Here is a 20,381-nt window from a genome sequence, read left to right as displayed (position 1 = left end):
TTTCCCTTGCAGACTCTTAGCAGACCTCAAAAAGAAACTGTCAGGGAGGCTCCCCACCTATTAACTGTTGTCCTCTTCCTCCATCCAAGTAGCTGAGCGGCCCTGCTTCCTTTACTGGGACCACCTGGGCAGCACCCAGGGACTCCCTGGAGGTGGGTGGGAAGTGGGGTAGGTGCAACAGGAGGAATGTGAAAACCTCAGAAGCCCCTTCAGAAATCTCTTCAGAATGTCTTTACAGTGGCTGGAACCAGACAAAGGCTGGGAAGGGAGAGCAGGCATGAGGGAAGGGGATGCTGAGATGTGGGCCCTTCTAGAAAGTTGCCACATGTATAGACAGCTTAGTGTCTTACATCCACAGGTCATGACACATGATGGTCACAATCAGCATAATTTTAGAAAGGACCAGACTAAAAGTGAGAACAGAGTACATCTCACATTAACAGGGGAAAGTGTTTAAGGAGATTTTTGCTTCAAAATATTTCATAAAATATTTGTTTATATGTTTGTGCATACTGGATTGTGATGTAAATTGTAGCTCTTCCTCTGAAACACAGTAAAACAAAAAAAAATTGGGAACCACTGGTTTAAGACATGCAAGCTATTTCCCAGCATCTCGAGCCCCAAAGACATGAATTTCCTTCAGTGACTGATGTTACCACAGCCTGACAATTAGAAGGTGATGAAAAGCAAAAGCAAAGCAAAGCTTGGCAGTCAGCATCCCAATATTCAGATATTACTGAATCCGATATGGAAATTGATCCTGCTGCCCAGACAGCAAACAAACCATTTATTGATAAAGTTGATTTCTCCCTTAATGAAGTGGGCTTAATATTTGATATTTCAGTAACTACTTAGTGCATTTATAATAAAGGAGATGGTAAGTGCAGCTTATGAAGCAGAAAGATTCTCTCAAACTTCCGCAGAGACTTCCCTGATCTGGTGAAGAATTCAATCACAAGAAGATTAATAGAAATGAGACAACACTGTAAAAGAAGTCTTTTTAGCTTCTGGATAAGTTAAACTGGGAAATATATACCAGACACCTGCAAAAATACATCATTTCTTCCAAAAAATGTATTTCTGTCTTCCTGGTTTACATTTTCATAGTTCACCTCTTCTCAGAGTTTTAAATATCTGTATACTTTTCAAAATAAAATTGCTATTAAATCTAATACTGGAGATTTAAACTAACAATTTTATTTCTCTTTTAAAATGAGCTAAAAATACATGTGAGTTTTCTGAATTAGATTTATGTGGGGAGAGTTGTTTTTTTAGGGAAATTGGCCCTTTGATTTACATAGAAATGCTGCAGTGTTTAGGTAATTACTACTTAACTTGTTAGTAACAAACATAACAATAATTAAAGGCTCTGTAAGAATTACGAAGAAATCAGTCACTTGTAGCTATGTTGTATTATCAGAGTATCTTATTTATATTGAATAATCTGCCCTACTCCCGGGAGGATAAAGTGATACCTGTTGCCCAGCACATACGAAAGACAACCATTGGGGATTATTACCAAGTTCTTCTGTCTCTCCCTTGGAACCTTACCCAAACGTCCATTTCCTTAGGGAAGATGTCCAAGATACAAACTCACTTTGATGGATTCCTTTTGTATTGAGATCACAGTCTCAAAAGAAAAAGTGACAATTGGAGAGAAAATCTGGTAGCAAGAACTTGGCACTGACTGGAGAAATGTACTCAGTGTTAAGCACCTGCTCACCCTGTTCTCTCAGACAGAAATGCAGTCTGTCCCCACTCTCTATGGTCATGGGATGTGACATGGTGTGTGTGTGCATTCTCAGCACCCTGCCCATCTCATCACTATTCTTGCCAAACCAGATTTACAGTCGTTCAATATATGGATTGGGTAATGTCTGCATGACAACAACGGGCAGAAAAGGTTAGCCGACAATTGATTCTTGATTGGAGTAAATTTATAGAAAGCGTCTGGCAGGAAACACTCATTTAGCCTTCTGGGATGGTAAAACATTGAAACTTCCACTTATTTGGAGGTTGTGATCCTTCAGGAGGCAATGGCAAATCTCTTGCTTTAACTGACACTTTCTCAAAAACTAGTGGAAAATTACATTACATTGTCATACTTAGTGGAGAAACACACTGCTACTTCAGACAACTGTTTTCTGAGCCCTTCAAATGCTTCAGAAGCTTTGATTTATATCAACTGGTTCCCATTTAAGTCATTTTCCTATTTAAGAATATCTAGTATATATTATAAAACAACTCTATAAAATACATTCATATTCTTGTATTAATATTTAACATGCCATAATTGGAACTTTTTGCTAAATTGTATTAGCTTCATCTAATTGTACCAAATGGTAAGACTTTGCTCTACATATTTAATAGATTTTCTCTTTGCTATTTGGGAGCTGTTAATGATTCCACTCACTTACCTGTGTCTCTCTGGAATATTCAGATGGTTCAGGGGGACAGCAAATTGAATATGTGAAGAAGTTACTTTGAAAAAAAGGGAAATGTTTTCGTATAGACTTATTTTTAGCCCATCTACCCTCATCTCCACTTGGAAGGTGTTTCTCTCCTGCCTGAAGCTCCCTTCTTGTGTGGCATCTGACACAGCTGGAGTTATGGCTAGACGAAGTGTAAGACAGAAGTGACTAGGCAAGGAACAGGGGAGGTGGGGGAGGAGGGATCAAGGCAGAAAGGTCATCTGCACTGTGACCCCAGCCCACGACCCTGTGTCCCAGGTCACACCACCCACTCTTTTGACAGCCAAGACTGTGGTCTGACGAGTGGCCACTGAGGTCAGCCACTCCAACTCCATCTCCTCTGGTTCCAGATAAGATTGAAGATGAGTTGGAGATGACCATGGTTTGCCATCGGCCAGAGGGACTGGAGCAGCTTGAGGCCCAGACCAACTTTACCAAGAGGGAGCTGCAAGTCCTTTATCGAGGCTTCAAAAATGTAAGGCCCACAGGGAAGCTGAAGGCCCAGGCAGGATTTCCCACCCAAATGCCAACAGGGCCCATTAGGGAGCTCTTCCATATATGCAGTTGTAAAAGAAAGGCCAATTCTATAAAGAGGGCATGAGAGCAAGATCACCTGGCTAGAAAGAAAGACTCCAGGCAAGAATGAGGCAATCTCTATAGATGGGAAACTGGCCAGTAGCCCAGGCACTTCACAGGATAGCAGGCGCAACCTTGGAGAAATCACCTTGGCCCAGCTTTTAGCCTTAGTATAACCCATTCACACTGTCAATATTGTCCATGCCCCAGACTGCTGGGACTTAAGTCTGTGCTAACTGAGCTCACAGAGACTGATGTGTAAGCCTGAATTCCAAAGTATTAATTTGCTACATTACTTCCTATATTAAACTTCATGATAGCCTTGTCAGGAAGGTACTATTAGCCCTATTTTACAGGTAAGGACATTGAGAATCAGAGACTAACTCACCCAAAGTCATAAAGCCTAGAAGATGCTTAACCAGGATCCAAATCCAGGTCTTCCTAAGCCCAAAGCCCATGCTCTTTCCAACTCACAGTACCTATTCTCTGATAAAGCCTCATCATTTTGCAAAGCAGCTCCAGTCCTAAGGCAGGGTAAACTCCCAGCTACTCACTTGGTGATACAGAAGCATATGGGTGGTTGTCCAGTCCCTACTCATCAGGGATGATGAGGAAACCTAAACCCCAAGGATGGACACAGTCTCCTCCTTCTGGGGTGGGCCCCCATCCTCCCCCCCCCCCACTGACTGTCTCCCCTTCATGCAGGAGTGCCCCAGTGGTGTGGTCAATGAAGAAACATTCAAACAAATCTACGCTCAGTTTTTCCCCCATGGAGGTGAGTCTGATCTTCAAAAGATCTTTTCCAGCCCCCTTTCTGGTGAACAGCCTTTCTTCCTCCAAGTGCATGCTTCTCCTCCTCAATGTCAGGAACAACTCAGGGTAAGATTTCATTCCCTTAGTATAAGATAAAGAATTAGCTAAAGCTTGAGCGGAAAAGAGCTCTGAAATGGATCATTTTCAGGAGAGGAGAGATTAATAAATATCATAAAGTCTCCTAACAGCTCTAGAAAGCAGCTACTATACCATATGCCAGATGGGGCAACTGTCTCAGAGAAGTTAAGCAATTCACTCAAGGTCACATAGCTAGTAAGTGACAGAGCAGGATTCAATCCCACAAGCATCTGATGAAAAGCTTCTCTGTGTTGGCCCCACCATTGTGCCACGTGCCCTCCATTCTTTCCCTCACAACAGCTGAGGCAAGGTGGAATTTTGAAAGAGAATTTTAATAAATACCAGAGACTGTAGGAATAAATGAATCCATAAAGACGTAGGGAACATAAAATTGTGCATGTAAGTCCAGGTTAGCGAGTATGCCAGGCCACAGGCCACTGTGTTGCCATGCCATGCCATGCCTTCCTTCCTGAAGGAAGCTACTCTGGCTCCATGGGCCTAGGACATCAGTGGCTCTCCCCATGGCTTCCATGTGTTACATGCCACTTCCTTTCCCACCCCCAGGAGCTATCTCCTGCAGGACCCCTTCCCTGGGTCCTAATGAAATGGAGATCCAAGTGTCCCAAACACTTCTTGGACTCTGTTTCTCCTGGGCCTCTTTGGCAGCAGACAGGGCCCTCCTAGGTGTGGGGACTCAGGATAGGGTCCCTACCCAGGTTGTGGGGAGGCAGCTTCACACCATGCTGGCTCCAGAATCACTGTTGTTGAGTTCTTGAGCCTCAATCTCTTGAGTTTTGACCATGTGGTAGGCAAGATTTCATTGAGTTTGGTGATGGTGATGGTGACATGGTGATGGTTCTGATGACATGACTATGTGAAAAGTTAACACACTTTTTCCAAAATTCTGAGAGATAGATCTTGCTATATCCCTTTGTAAGAGACAGGAAAGAGGAGCTCAGAGATGCTCTGGTCACAGAGCTACACTGGGACAGAGCTGCTAGCCAAGCCCAGGTCTGTCTGCTCCCTAGTGGGTGCTCACTCCCTGGCATTGCTCTTTCACTCATGAGAGCATCTTCTGCACACAGTCGCCATGTCACTCACCCACCAAGAATTATCCATGCAGCAGGCAGGAGAGTCTTTCTCCCAGGATGGCTAGATATAGGGGCAAGGGTCAGTCTTTGCTCTAAGAACTTCCTACCTAAACCCCAGGACAGTTATACAGGTCCCAGATTCCATGGTGGGTTTGCCTTTACCACCTTTCCTCCTTCCCATCACCCCAGTAGCACCCTCTTCTCTTTATCACTGTTGCCAAGGATTCTTTCTCCCCTCTGTGAAGCCCCAGCTCCTGTCACCTACCTTTCCTTCTGTGCCTTGCAGATGCCAGCATGTATGCCCATTACCTCTTCCACGCCTTCGACACCACCCAGACAGGCTCCGTGAAGTTCGAGGTATGCTTGTCCCCAAGTCCTAGACGCCCCCCCCCCAAACTCTTCCTTCAAGCTGTGGCATATTGAAGGGATTGTTGGATCATCAGACATTTCAGTGTGTTGTCCACTTAACAAGCATTTCCTGAAGATAGGGGAAGAAGCAGCAGCTGCCCTTCCCCTCCAGGAGCTCAGGGCCTCAAGGGACTAAGGATAACAGTTTAATAGCTCATGTGCACATGGAGCTAACCACATGACAGACTGCAGTTGTGCTTTGCATGTATTAACTCATTTAGTCCCCACAGTAACCCTACAAAGTAGAGTTCTATTATTTATTACCAGTTTGCAGAAGAGGACAGTAAGGCAAAGAGAGATGGAGTGATTTTCCAAAGGTCAACCAGCTAGGAAGTGGTATGGCAGGAATATGAACTCAAGTAGTAGAATGTACCACCATCCTTGGGATAATTGCAGGTGTGGGATTAGGCAGTGTCTACCTAGGTCTGGAGATGTCAGCACATACATTCTTCCTGAAGGAGACTCCATCCCCTAAAATGTGGCAGGGTAAGGAATGAAAGAGGAGGTACTTTCCCTGAGGTTGACCACATCCTTCAGAGGACAGAGGACATGGGAGATATAATTCAGTGAAAGCAGTCATCGAGTCTGATCCAAAGACAGAGGTTCCACCCACCCCATGGCTTGGTGGTTAATGTCATTTATGCCTCTTCCACTTGTCAGGACTTTGTAACTGCTCTGTCAATTTTACTGAGAGGAACCGTCCATGAGAAGCTAAGGTGGACATTTAATTTGTATGACATCAATAAAGATGGATACATAAACAAAGAGGTAAGTGAGCTGAGGCTAGGGGCATGAAAGAACTACAATGAAGGCATCTAATAGAAAGCAGCCTCAGTCATGAGGGTGAAATTGTCTGAATGAGCAAGGACCTGCTTTGGGGCTAACAGAGCTGATTCCTGGTGAAGGTCACCTTGACCTCCCCCTATTGTTCCACCCTGCACAGTTCCCAAGTACTCAAGAAAGGATTAAGCAGATTCATTATTACTGAGTCACATGTATTCAATCCACATTCCAAAAGGGGTGTCAGTGATTTTAGTGTGGAGTTACTTTTCCCAGGGGAACTCACATTTAGCAGGTTAACAGCCACAACCTAAAGCTAAATGTTGGAATGGTACAATTGAAAGCAAGGTCTAGAAGAGAGAGGGGAGATTTCTGAGGAAGAGGAGACTACAATAGGATCATATTGGCCACAATCTGTTTTGCCTTCTAATAAAACCACAGAAGGGATGATGGCAGGTATGACAATCTCTAAAGACATGACAAACGATTTCTGAATCTTCACTGCTTAACACTTTTACAGCCTCAAAGTACATGTGGTATCTAGACAGTGAAATACTCAAAGGTATATCTCAAAACTCTCTTTGATATCCATTGTGTCTTAGTATCTAATTTGTAGCTTGGACATAGCATCCTGCAACATCCCACTCCCTGAGCTTCTATGTGCCAGGTGCAGTGCCTAGAGCTACAAATATCATCTCCAATTCTCACTTCAATCTTGCAAGCTTCTCTATAATGTTCATTCAGTCAAGTATTTGCTCAACATATACTTGAGGGCTTATTAGATGTTCTAGATGCTGCAAATAAAGTGGTAGATGATCCCTTGAGTGTGAAGACCCTAATATCCACTAATAACAGATATGTTCAATGAATTCCAGTAAATGCATGTAATGGAATAGCAGGTGGCCATTTAAGGTCATACAAAAGTGAGAAGATATAAAAATTCATCTGACACATTACATTACACAAGGTGATTACACAAAAATCACCTTATAAAATAGTATGTATAATATTATCTCAATTTTGCAAATAATTTAATGCTTCTATACCTATTCAAATATATGATACTCCAAAATATTCCAATACTACTTTACAAAAATATAAAGAAAGGACCCTAAAGTAGGACTTATAACACAGTCTTCAACCTTTGTGCAGCCATAATTTCATCACTGAATAATCTCACTAACCCTGGCTCCCTCTTTCTTATCTGCAGACTAGACAAAATGGTCCCCATTTATACCCATAGATCTCTCTAGATGGTAGCCTTAATAAAGTACCCTTTAAAATAAAAAGAAAATGTGGATAAGTAGCTTCCTAGAAAATATAGCTAGCTGGAACTTCCCCCTGGCAATCATTTGGAGATAATCTCTTCCAAATTATAGGCAACAAAAGTCCTGAGAGAGCAATCAAAATTGGTCTTTAAGTCCCCTCTCTTATAAAAGATACTCAGGAAAGAAACGTTTGATAATGTGGATGTGAAGGACTTATGAAGCCCACATTTTAAAAGAAACACATGGATAGAGACATGTATTTCCTAGTTCTGTTTGTTGGGAGGGCCTAAAAGCAATGATGCCCACTAGCAATGAGGGTATCTTGCACCCAGACCTTGGTTTCTGAACACCATTCTCCAATTAAAGGACCCAGTCTCCTTGGAGAATTGGGTGATACCAGGACTGAGAACAAGAAAACAGAAGATGAGCCTGGAGTACCTTGTAGTGCTATAAAGTATTGGAGTGCTTTAAAAAGGAAGGAAGGAAGGAAGGAAGGAAAGGAAAGGAAAGGGAAGGGAAGGGAAGGGAAGGGAAGGGAAGGGAAGGGAAGAAAGGAGGGAGGGAGGGGAAAGGATGATATGTGGAATCAGTTGAAGGAGTTCCCAGTCACCAAAACCAGAACAATTTGAGGAGCAAAATTAAAAATGCTAATATTAGATTATAAGCGATGAAATAAACATGCCTGAGTCCCTACTAAATTAAATATATATAATTATAGATTATATATATTTAAATAATATGTGTTCAAATAAATAATAAATATATATTCAAATGAATAATTGAATTCACAGATAAATGAGGGACAAGGGACAACTCTTCCTTAAAGGAGAATTCCAATTAATAAATAAAGAATGAATAAAGGAAATACAAAGTCAGCATTAGACAAATACCACAGTAATAATTTTTGCAGGCAAGATCCACTGAAAGATGCTAAAATCAGTGGAGGAATTTGGCAGCCACCACCTTAATCAAGTGATCAAGGTTAATATCAACATTAATAAGATTATATCAACTCCATATACCTCTTTGACATGATGCACCAAGAAGGATATAGTATCACTGCTATAGTATTCTCATAAAAAATGCGTAATTTCAATCTTATCATAAGAAAACCAGGGACTAACCCAAACAGGGACATTCTACAAAATAACTGACTAGTACTCATATCAGAAGTGTTTTGGTCTTGAAGACAAAGAGTGAGAAACCATCACAGTTTAGAGGAGAATGAGACACAACAACTAGATAGATGAGGGATCCTTAACCATAAAAAAGACACCAGGGAGAAATCTAATGATATGTGAATAAGCCCCATAGTTGTGTTAATAGCACTATAGCACTGTGGTAGCATTGTTAATTCTCTGGGTTTGAGCATTGTGCTGTGCTTTGGCAAGTTAGGTGAAGCTGGGTCAAAAGTATACATACATGAACATCTGTTCTATTCTTGCAATTTTGTGTAAGTCTAAAACTATTGATAGGTTATAAATGAATCAAAAACAATAAAATAAGCACATGGAACCAGGAGTAGCAGACAAGGAACCCGGGATAGAGGCTGTCTCCTGGGTCTCCATAGATCTCAAAGACAAGGCCGTCCTCCTGTGCCCTCTTGCTTGCATTCCAAGGAGGGGCCGTGGAATACTATGCTTGGCCAGTGTGATCAGAACATCACAGAGCCACTCAACAGTTACTTGGCTCCCTCCCATGCAGGGACCTTAGGATTGAGCATAGGTCCTCACAAACTCTTGAGGAAATAGCTATAAACTAAGAATCAGAACTCTTTTAAGAAGTATTTAATAATCACTTATTCTGTATCGGGAAGCATTGAAAGATGAAAGAAAACATGATGGGATTTGTACCATCTATCAGGCCATCAAACAAGAATGACTCTATAGAAAGTAGTCTTTTGGTTAAAGGTAAAAAATCATCAACACAGACTAGCCTAAGTTGAGAGGTTTCCTATAAAAATACAGTTAGCCTGATGGAATATGTGTAATCCCCATTGAAGTTAGAAGGTTGTTAGCTTCCAATCTCTCTCTCTCTCTCTCTGTTCCTCCCGCCACCACCACCTCTTCTTTCCCTCTCTCTTCCCTCCCCATCCTCCAGCACTGCTGAGATCAAGATGGCCACACTCTCCTCTGCAGGAATGACACAAATTGCTAGCAACATAGGGGTGGGGAGGTACAAGAGGAGGTTTTAGTTTATAGGGTAACCATTCTGAAATACTGTCCCTCTAGGGATTCTCTCAGTCTTTGTAACTGTTTTTCTTCTTCATTTGTTTTTCTCCGAAAGCCTGAGTGTATGTGAGTATGTATATGTGTGTGAGAGAGTGTGTGTAAGTGTATGTGTGTGTGCAAGTGCCCTTGCATGTGCTCATGGGAAGATTTCTGTGTCTCCCCAATCCCTAACTCTCTTCTCCTGCCTCTACTACTTTCCTCTCTTCTCTCTCTCTTTCTCCCTGCATTTTTCCCATCTCCTCTACTTTCTTGTGTATTTGCTTCATTCTACTCTTCACAGAAGTTCTACTCTTCTGCAGAACTTTTAGGTGTCTGCTCTCATTCAACCTCAGCTAAAACCTGGAAATGGCTTGCCTGTGGCACCGACTCTGGTCCTAAATCCACTTGACTTTTGAGCTCCAGGGTTCTATCACTCCTGATTACAGTTTCTGCACCTCATCACTTAAGCTTCTCAAGAGAGAAAAACAGAGTAGCTCAGCTTCAGTCAGATGTCCACCTTTGTTCCAGTTAGCTGTGATCACAGGGACAAGTCACCCAGTACAAACACAGCCACCCACCCAATCATTCAAAGGAATTGTGGAGTAGGGAGAGAGTCTTCCAAAAATGGGGTGTGGGCAAATCAGTACACAAACATATTCACCCCAATCCCACACATAACCCCTCACTGAGGATAATGCTCAAGAAAAGGTAACTAACCCAACAGCTTTTGAAGGCAAAGACAATTTTCCATTGCCCTCTCTCTAGGAGGAGGCTCCCAGAATATAGCCCCTTCAGCTTGCTTTCTAACTTCCTCTCATCAGCTGAAGAGAGTCCTTTTAATTGCCTTCATTCACAAAGGTGACAGGGAGCCTCAAACTGTCACCTAAAAAGAGCTTGACTTCATGGTTCCCACTTTGTACTTCCATATCGTCTCTCCAGGAAATGATGGACATTGTCAAAGCCATCTATGACATGATGGGGAAATACACATACCCTGTGCTCAAAGAAGACACTCCAAGGCAGCATGTAGATGTCTTCTTCCAGGTAAGTGCCCACACAATGTGTGTGAGCTTTAAGCCCAATTTAGACCAGTCAATCCACAAGCATCTGAACAAGTGGTTCTGTCCAACTCTGTTCTAAGCATAGTAGAAAACAGAAAAGAATCACAAGATGTGCTGACCTCAAGTAAGAGATGATCTCATTAAGTAAGCAAGTATTTACTATAGAATAGAACAGGGAAGTATATTATGAAGTATAAATACTACGGTATAGCCTCTAAGTTCCATAAAAATCCTTAGTGGAGCAGAGTAGCCAGAAAAGATGCCATTAAGCATGTTTATGTAGTTGTTAAGGTTTTATGTCCGGAGAGTGATGGGAAATAAGGTTGGAAACAAAGGTGGGTTGAATTGAGATCTTTAATTGAAGAGGTTTAGCCTTGCTTGGGTGACTACTGTTACTCCACAAGTAGAAGAGTGGCATGACTATAGTGGTGTTTTAGTAAAAAAAAAAATAATAATAATAATAAGGCTAGTGGTAGGGTTTTGAAGAATGTCCGAGCTCATTCTAGTCTAATCCTCTCACTTTGCAGATGGGAAAAGCAGAGGCTCAGAGAGGCTTAAAGACTCACTCAAGGTCACACAGTAAGTGACAGAGACCGAAGTCGAACCTCTCATGTGCAGTGTTCTCTCTGCCAGGTGGACAGGCTGGGAGAGAGTCTGGGGAAGACATGTTAGGTGTCAGCAGAATAATCCAGTGATGAGAGTCTGGAGCAAGTCTTTCCATTTTAAGGAAGTTCATGGGAGTCAAAGTGCTATAACCAGGGCCTGGGTGGGGTTGTCTGGCCAGTGGAAGACCACTTTAATTCTCGGGGCAAAGGTGGTTAACAAAGCGAAAGTTTTGGAATGCAGATTACCAGGTTTGTTAAAGTGCTTCCTGTTGTGTCTTCCAGAAAATGGATAAAAATAAAGATGGCATCGTGACTTTAGACGAATTTCTTGAATCCTGCCAAGAGGTAAGGAGAGACCTCAGAGCATAAAACCTCTAGATCTGGGAAAGGAAATCTGGGGGCTTGGGGTCTGCAGAAGGGAGAGAATGAGAAACCTGTGACCTCAGGTCAGAGCCTTCACCACCAACTCCACCAAGAGCAACTCAGAATCCCAACTGGCCTGTGGTTGGTCTTGGGTAAACACAGCCTGAGCCAGACAGCCTGAGAAGGACTGGGGGGGAGGGGATGTGGAAGCCCAGAGGGGGTCTCTGTGAAACCAAAGACTTCCCAGTTAAGCAATACTCGTTTTTTAACCTGCTTCCGCTCCTTAGACTACAAGGGAGTAACTGAGGAAAAAAATCTAAGGCTGTGAATCTCAAGCCATAGTGTGCCCAAGAATTCCCCAGTGATACTGAAAATGAACACTAGATGGGGCAGGGCGGGGTGGGGAGAGGCTGTAGAAATCTTTGTTTTAACACAAATGGCCCTGGAGATCAATACTTCTAAAACTTTAATGGGCAAACCAACCTTCTTAAAGACCTGGTTAAAATGTAGATTCTAATTCAATAGGTCTGGAAGGGAGTTTGAGGGGCTACTTTTCTAACACTCTCCTCAGTCATACTGGTGCTGCAGGTCCTTGGACCACATTTTCACTCATTTTAAGGCTAGACTAGCCCAGAGTCTCTGCCAGAAACTCAATTGGAAATAGTTACTTTTATCTACTTTAGAAAAATGCATTTCTATCCCCACCTTATTTCAGAAAAGTACACAGTTACTCCGAATTTACCCATAAGAAAAGGAGATGCACAAAACCAGGGAGAAGTTATCAACATATACCGAGCACCTACCAAGTTTCAGGTGTATGTATAAACTTCACTAACAGCCCTGAGAGGTGGTGGCACTATATCCAGGGTGATATTCAACATATTTAATAATGAGAGTAGAGGGATCCCTGGGTGGCGCAGCGGTTTGGCGCCTGCCTTTGGCCCAGGGCGCCATCGTGGAGACCCAGGATCGAATCCCACATCAGGCTCCCGGTGCATGGAGCCTGCTTCTCCCTCTGCCTGTGTCTCTGCCTCTTTCTCTCTCTCTCTCTGACTATCATAAATAAATAAAAAATTTAAAAAATTTAAAAAAAATAATGAGAGTAGACTGAGAATCGACCACTCTTAACTGATGTTGACAAATGCCATGGGGCAGTGCCCTAGAGGAACCCTTCTAAGCTTGCCAACCTGTTAGCCAATGGACCTTTGGGTGCTCCAGGGGTCCTGGGCCAATTACCAGATAGACAGAGGGAAAGATGCTGGGTAGAAGGCTCAGGTCAGCAGTTATTTACCAACAAGGCTAGAAATATTTCAACATGTTAATCCTCAGGAACCAGGTGACCCAGGAGTATTGATCATGCCCATTTCAAAGAAGAGTAACCTAAGATTGCAAAGTTAAGAGAAATGGCTAAGGCAGAGTAGGTGACAGAGATGGAACCTGAACTCCATCATTATAATTTTAAATTCTATGCCCTACTTCGGTTTGCCTTTTTGCCTTTGCTTCACAGGTGAGCGAAGTTTTTTAAATTTGTTTAGTTTCTCACATTAGCAACCTCTATAGCTATTCATTAATTCACTTATTTTTTGCTCACAACCCACCTTTAGGTAGATACTATGATTGATGCTATTTTACACGTAAAGAAACTGAGGCACAGAGGGATTCAATAACTGGCCTAAGGTCACTCAGCTATAAATGACAGATCTGGGATTTGAATTCTGGACAACGTGACTCCAGAACCCATAGACTTACTTTAAAAGTTCTAGCAACTTTTAAAAGATTTCAGATACCCAGAGTCAACTTTTGTCTTTCTTTTTTTCTCCTATTATACATCTGCTTTCTGTTTCATCATTTGTGCTCTAAATTATTTCTTCCTTCCTTCTAAATTTTAATTTAATTGTTTGGGTTTTCTTTCTAGCTTTTTAAGATGAAGATTTAGATCATTATTTTCAGCCATTCTTTTCCAATGTGTTCACATAAAGGTATAAAATTTCCTTTAAGTACTGTTTTAGATCCCACAGATTTTAATGTCATATTTTCAGTATATTTTAATTCAAAATATTTCCTTCTCTGCCTCATGAACTTAAAAGTATGTTGCTTAATAGCTAAACATTTGAAGATTTTCTATATTCAATATTTTTCAGAGAATATACAATAGAACAATGTAAAATGGAGAATATATAATAGAGACATACAATAAAAAAATCAACAAAACCAAAATTTGCCTCTTTTCAAAAATTAATAAAATTGGTAAGTGCTTAGCAAGACTGATTTAAACAAAAGAGAAAGAGATAGAAAACTCAAACTATCAGTATGAGGAATGGAAAGGGTAACAACACTACAGGTTTTACAGACATTATAAAGAGAATAGTTAATTATTCAATACATTTGACAACATAGAAATCTACAAATTCCTTGCAAATATAATTTATCAAAACTAACACAAAAAGAAATAGAAAATCTGAATAGTCCTATCTATGTTAAAGAAATTGAATCTCTAATTTACATTTTTCCCGTAAAGAAAATGGCAGACATAGATCCCTTACCCTGTAAATTCTTTCAAACTCTTTCCAAAGAAGAAAGGATATTAGTCTCATACAAACTCAGAGAAAAGCAAAAGAGGAAAAACTTCTCAACTTGATTTATGAGGATATCATAACTCTAATATAAAAACATGACAAGGCCATTGCAAAATAAGAAAATGTTCAGACTAATATATTCCCTCTGGACATAGATGCGAAAAAAATCAAATCTAGTAATGGGTTTTTAAAAATGAACAAATAGGTTTATTACAGCAATGCTAGTTTGGTTTAACATTCAAGAATCAATATAATTAATAACATAATAGAATTTTTTAAAACACAATCATTTCAGTGGATGTAGAAAAATCCTTTGATAAAATGCAGTTGCTCAGAACTTCTTAAAAGAAGTAATACTGCTTCACTGGATAATTTATTTCTTACAAATTTCTTAAGGCCACAGAAGGTGCTTCTTGCCTTGAGTTGCTCACACTCTAGCGCCCCCCCACCCCCTCACACACACACCCTGTACTTCACATACACACCCTGTATTTCTCATACCCTTGCAGAGTTCTTTCTGCATGGGAAACCCACATGCTCACCATTACAGAGCTTCTCAAGGAGGAACCTCAAAGAGTTCTAACCATCCTCTCTTTCCCTCCTCTTCCCCTTCCAGGATGACAACATCATGAGGTCCCTCCAACTATTCCAAAATGTCATGTAATTGTGGACATAGCCATCTGGCTCTCAGAGACGTTGTACTGAACAACCACCTCTTAACACATTGATCTGCCCTTGTTCTGATTCTACACACCAACTCTTGGGACAGAAACACCTTTTACAAATTGGAAGAATTCTCCACTGGAGACTTTCTATGGAACCCAGCATCGCGTGGCTCAGTCTCTGATTGCCAACCCTTCCTTCTCCATCTTCTTCAGAGAGAGAAGATTAAATTGGGTTTGTTTTGGAAGCATGCTCATCTCTTCATGCTGCTGCCCCATGGAAGGTCCCTCTGCTTGAGCTTAAACAGTAGTGCACACTTTTCTGCTTGCGTGCCCCAGCCCACCACCTCCAAGTCCAGCAGACCTTGATGTATCTGGAAGCAAGATGACCTGAGCCAAATGCACACCATCCTCTGATGGCCTCCCAAACCAATGTGCCTGTTTCCCTTATTTTGATGGGAAGAATGTGCATTACACAGAACAATACAAATCAGTATATGACTAGATTGGGAGAGCCAGCACCTAACATATGTAGGATAAAACTGAATTCTTAAGCATGGCCTTGTCTGGTGACCCAAACTGCCCACATCTTTTGTTTCCAGAGGCAAGAACCAATAATTCTTTTTCACACTGACATCTGTGCTGGTAATGCAAGTCCCTTAATGTGCCCAGGAAGAAAGCCAATGCCCAGTGGTCCATGCCCTCAGTCCATCTCCTGCTAGAGTCCAGCACTGCATGCCCCTCCCAGAAAGCCCAGAATGCCTGCAAATTGCTGTAATTTTATACCATGTTCTAATCAATAAACAGAACTATTTCTTATACTGTTAATCTTCATTTTTTCCATGACTCCATCGACCAGAAAAGGTAAGCTGTGAAAAGGGAAGGCTCGTCCATTGAGTTGTCATCCAGTTATTAATACCTGCTCTGTGTGCCAGACCCAGTGCCAGTCAGAGCATCCTCCTCCACTGCCCCCAAGCAAGCATCCCATTTAAATACAAATACTGTGACTATAAACAAATATGTCTTTGAGAGGAGACCCTTCACAACACCTTCCTTCCAACAAGATTACTGCTCTCAAGACCCTCTGGTATAGAAAGTCTGGAGCTTCATGGTATGGTTGGGGATACAGAGATGAAGAGGTGGCTGGAACTTCTGCTGAGCGGCTTAGAGTCCAAGGGTTGACCAAGTGGCTTCAGCTTATAAACAACAAATTACTACTTATGTTGGACACTGTCTTAGATTCCTCATTTAACATCACATTAAAAAGATGAAGAGCTAACCATGGCATTTTTGGAAGGAAATCAATTTACTGAACCCCTAGTATGTGCCAAGTGCTCTACTAGGGTCTTACATACATCTCATTTCATGCTTATGTAGCACATTCTAGGAGATAGAGTCCTCATTTTCCTGGTTTCGACACTGAAGCTCAGAGGTGAGGGGACCTGCCTAGGGTATCACAGCTCCATTAGAGATCAAACTCTTCCCATTCTATCATAGAGCCTTCCTGTTAGGAGAGTCTGTTTCCCCTCACCCCAAGGCAATGAAGGTACCACACACAAATCTCATTCATCTGTAGTCAGTTCAAAGAGGCATGGATATTCTCTGAATCCAAACAGCAGATGAGGAAACAGATGCAGTGAAGAGGAAAGCCTTAAGTGCCCATGGACCACTAGCAAGAGCAGGCCACAACATGTCATGGGTTCATGAAATACTCCCAGTCTGATTGCCATTGGCTGCTGCCTCTCATGGTTGGAAACTTTAGAGAAGGCAGCTCTGTTTCTCCAGGCTTCCTGCGTGCTGCCATGTGGTCATCTAGGACTGCTAGACATGTGGCCAGCCCCTAGCAAAGCACACACACACTTAGGCCCAAGCAGAGGATCTGTATTTATGAACCTTCCCATGTGCGGGGTCTGAACCTGCATCATGAGGCTATACAATTTCTAGGCCATGGTTCTCTACCTTGGCTGAACATCACAATCACCTGGGGAACTTTGAAAAATTGCCAGTGCATGGGCCCCACTTCAGACCAACTGAAGTAGAATTTCTGCTAGTGAGGCCTGGGCATCAGGATTCTTTAGAACCTGCTCAAATGATTGTAATGTACATTCAGAGCTAAGGTGGGGAACTGACCACACTCAATGCCATGAATGGAGCACATGATCTGAACCATCGATCCTTCTAACCATAATGATTAGTTCAGTGATTGGCTTGATACCTAAGCCAGTCCAAACAGCATGAATCACAAGATTTGTATTGGGAACAAAAGGATAAAGTTGGTCTCTCTCCTACTGGATATGAATGGGATGCATGCAGTCCTAAGGACATGTTGGTAGTGATTTAGGAATTCCAAGGGGTTATCTGGTAACTGAAGAGCAGATAAACCAGAATCACAGAAGACAAGGCAGAGACGTTAAAACAAAACACACTGGAAACTGAAAGCTTAAATTAGATCACTGAGTTGCTGGAGCAAGCTGGACCTGAAGCTAGAATACATCTGACCTTTTCAGATGCCTGTGTTAGATCCTTATATAAGGTCTAGGCCAGTCCCGGAATGGAGCCTGTTTCTCCCTCCTCCTATGTCTCTGCCTCTCTCTCTATGTCTATCGTAAATAAATAAATCTTTAAAAAAAAAAAAAAAAAAAGGTCTAGGCCAGTGTATCTCTACTCTGGCTGCTTATCAGAATCGCTTGGGGATCAGAGAAGGGGAAAATTTTAAAGTGCCAAAGGCCTGGGCCTTATCCCAGATTAGCTGAATAAGAACCTCTACAGGTGGGGCCCTGAGCATCATTATGCTTTAAAAGCTGTCCAGGTGATTCCAGTGCACACCCAGGGCTAAGAGCCCCTGATGTAGAAAAGTTGAAGGGTTGGCACTCTTCTTCCTGTGCTGGCCAGGCCACAAGAAACCCAATTCAGTCCTGAACACTGAATGCCAAGAGGAAAATCAGTATCTGGAGATATTCAGAGAGAAATCAGGATGAAAGAAAGATTCAAAATTGGTCCTGAGATGAATAATCAACAGAAAGAAAGTTGTCTGTCCTCGGGCTATGGGTGGGGAGCAACTATTGCAGCAATTACAAACATATAGGTATCCATTCATCTTTTTTTTCCATTCATCTTTTTAATAAAAAACAAATGATCCAATTTAAAAATGGGCAGAAGACATGAACAGACATTTCTCCAAAGAAGACATACAGATGGCCAACAGACACATGAAGAGATGCTTAACATCACTCATCATCAGGGAAATACATATCAAAACTACAATGAGATATATCACCTCACACCTATCAGAACAGCTAAAATCAAAGATACAAGAAACAACGTGTTGGCGAGGATGTGGAGAAAAAGGAACCCTCATGCACTCTTGGTGGGAATGCAAACTGGTGCAGCCACTGTGGAAAACAGTATTGAGGGACCTCAAAAAGTTAAAAATAGAGGGATGCCTGGGTGGCTCTGAGCATCTGCTTTTAGCTCAAAGCATGATCCCGGGGTCCTGGGATCAAGTCCCGCATTGGGCTCCCTGTAGGGAGCCCACTTCTCTCTCTGCCTATGTCTCTGCCTCTCTCTCTGTGTCTTTCATGAATAAATAAAGAAAATCTTTTCAAAAAAGTTAAAAATAGAACTACCCTATAATCCAGTAATCACACTACTGGGTACTTACCCAAAGAATATGAAAATACTAATTCAAAAGGATACATGCACTCCTATGTTTATAGTACCATTATTTACAGTAACCAAATTATGGAAGCATCCCAAGTGTCCATCAATTGATGAATGGATAAAGATGTGATTATATATATTAGAATATTACTTGGCAATCAAAAAGAGTAAAATCTTGCCATTTGCAACAACATGGATGGAGCTAGAAAGTATCATGCTAAGTAAAATAAGTCAGTTGGAAAAAGACAAGTATTATGATTTCACTCACATGTGGAACTTCAGAAACAAAACAAATGAACAAAGAAAAAAAGAGACAAGCCAAAAAACAGACTCTTGACTCAAGAGAACAAACCAATGGTCACCAGAAGGGAGGGTGGGGGGATGGGTGAAACAGGTGATGGGAATTAAAGAGTCCACTTACCATGACAAGCACTAGTACACACAACTGTTGAATCACTATATCATACACCTGAAACTAAAATAACACTATCTGTTAACTTCATTGGAATTAAAATTTAAAACTTAATTTAAAAAGAGTGATACTAAAACCAACAAGCAAAAAGCTTTTAATAAAGGAACAAGGGAAAAATAAACACAGCAGTTTCCAAAAGAGCACAGAAACAAAGAGAGGCCCATGTTTTGTGAATCCATGCCTCTCAGCATTTGAGCTATCGGAGAAACTAGGCTCTCCGCTTAGAACACCCGACTCCAACCTGTCCTCCTGGAGGGATCCTGCTCCTCCTGAATCACCCAACACATTTGTTACCATTTGCCAATAATCATGCCTGCTGATGGGGATTCATCCAAGCAGCAGAGTGTGTGGCTGTCGTACCCAGACACCCTTAACACTCACTGTTACCACACAGTTGCACTCAACTGTGCCCCCTGGAAATGCCTGCAACTTTTGTCTATAACTCTGTCATAGAAAGACCCTGGTCAGGATGCCTGCACTCTGCCTGTGAGCAGGACAGGCCAGAAGTATCACGTAGTGAACACTTCCCTGGAGCAGCCCTTAACCAATGGCTGGCAAGAGTTGGTGTATAAATATCCCAAACCCATCTCCTTTCCGTAGGAAGAACTCCAGGGTGACTTCTATACCGTCTCCCAGACTTCACCAGTAGGATTGAGACCGAATAGTTCACAGCAGTATTGTGCTCAACAGTGTAGCCCTACTGACCTCTTTCCCTTTCCTCTCTTCTTTCCTATACTCTCTTACCATTGCTTCCTGGGATCCCCTCCCAGATCAGCTACTGGACACCAACACCCAGAAGTGTTGGCTTCTGGAGGAACCTAACTAAAATGTTGAACAGGACAGATAATGTATCCCGCTCTTATGAACCTTGTATCTCGTAGGAGTAAATAGTAGATAAAACGTTTTCAGTGAAGTGGCATGAAGAAAATACAAGTGTGACATGGTAGAGAGTGAGTGGGCTGGTCAGGGAGGCAACTCTAGACAGGGTAGGGAGGGATGGCCCCTCTGAACTGATATGGACATGATCTCAGGTGGACCAGGGATGGGAAGGATCACCAGGCATTTACAGAAAATCTGGTTCTAAGCTTGCTATCACTTCTTGCTCAGGCATTCAAGAATCTATCCCTTGTTCCAACATGGAAACCATGTCTAGAAATACAGAATCCCTCCACGACCCATCCTGTGGTTCTCTAACATCACATCTCTGAGTAATCCTCTGAGCAGAGGCCAGTAAGGCCCCTCCAAGAATTTCCCAGGAGGAAGTATAGATGGCTTTGGGGACCATGG

The 20,381-nt window shown here is 42.0% G+C and overlaps 1 protein-coding gene across 5 annotated transcripts in view; it reads left to right on the top strand.

The window, feature by feature from the left end:
* KCNIP1 (potassium voltage-gated channel interacting protein 1) overlaps nt 1–15,790 on the top strand; it is a 345,209-nt gene extending 329,419 nt beyond the window's left edge. For 4 of the 5 annotated variants that reach the window (XM_025434122.3, XM_025434121.3, XM_025434123.3 and 1 more), the window contains 7 exons: nt 2,822–2,946; nt 3,753–3,822; nt 5,316–5,386; nt 6,098–6,205; nt 10,635–10,739; nt 11,644–11,706; nt 14,917–15,790. In XM_025434122.3, coding sequence (XP_025289907.1) covers nt 2,822–2,946; nt 3,753–3,822; nt 5,316–5,386; nt 6,098–6,205; nt 10,635–10,739; nt 11,644–11,706; nt 14,917–14,964 — 590 coding nt within the window. In that variant the 3' untranslated portion in view covers nt 14,965–15,790. Of the gene's footprint in view, nt 1–2,821; nt 2,947–3,752; nt 3,823–5,315; nt 5,387–6,097; nt 6,206–10,634; nt 10,740–11,283; nt 11,336–11,643; nt 11,707–14,916 lie in introns of all 5 variants that reach the window. The other variant, XR_004814985.2, reaches the window with a different exon arrangement.
* Nucleotides 15,791–20,381: the final 4,591 nt, after the last annotated feature.

The sequence above is a fragment of the Canis lupus genome, chromosome 4, assembly GCF_003254725.2.
Source record: "Canis lupus dingo isolate Sandy chromosome 4, ASM325472v2, whole genome shotgun sequence".
Taxonomy (NCBI): Eukaryota; Metazoa; Chordata; class Mammalia; order Carnivora; family Canidae; genus Canis; species Canis lupus.
Note: the sequence above shows the minus strand (reverse complement) of the source record. Positions and strands in the feature narration are given on the sequence as shown.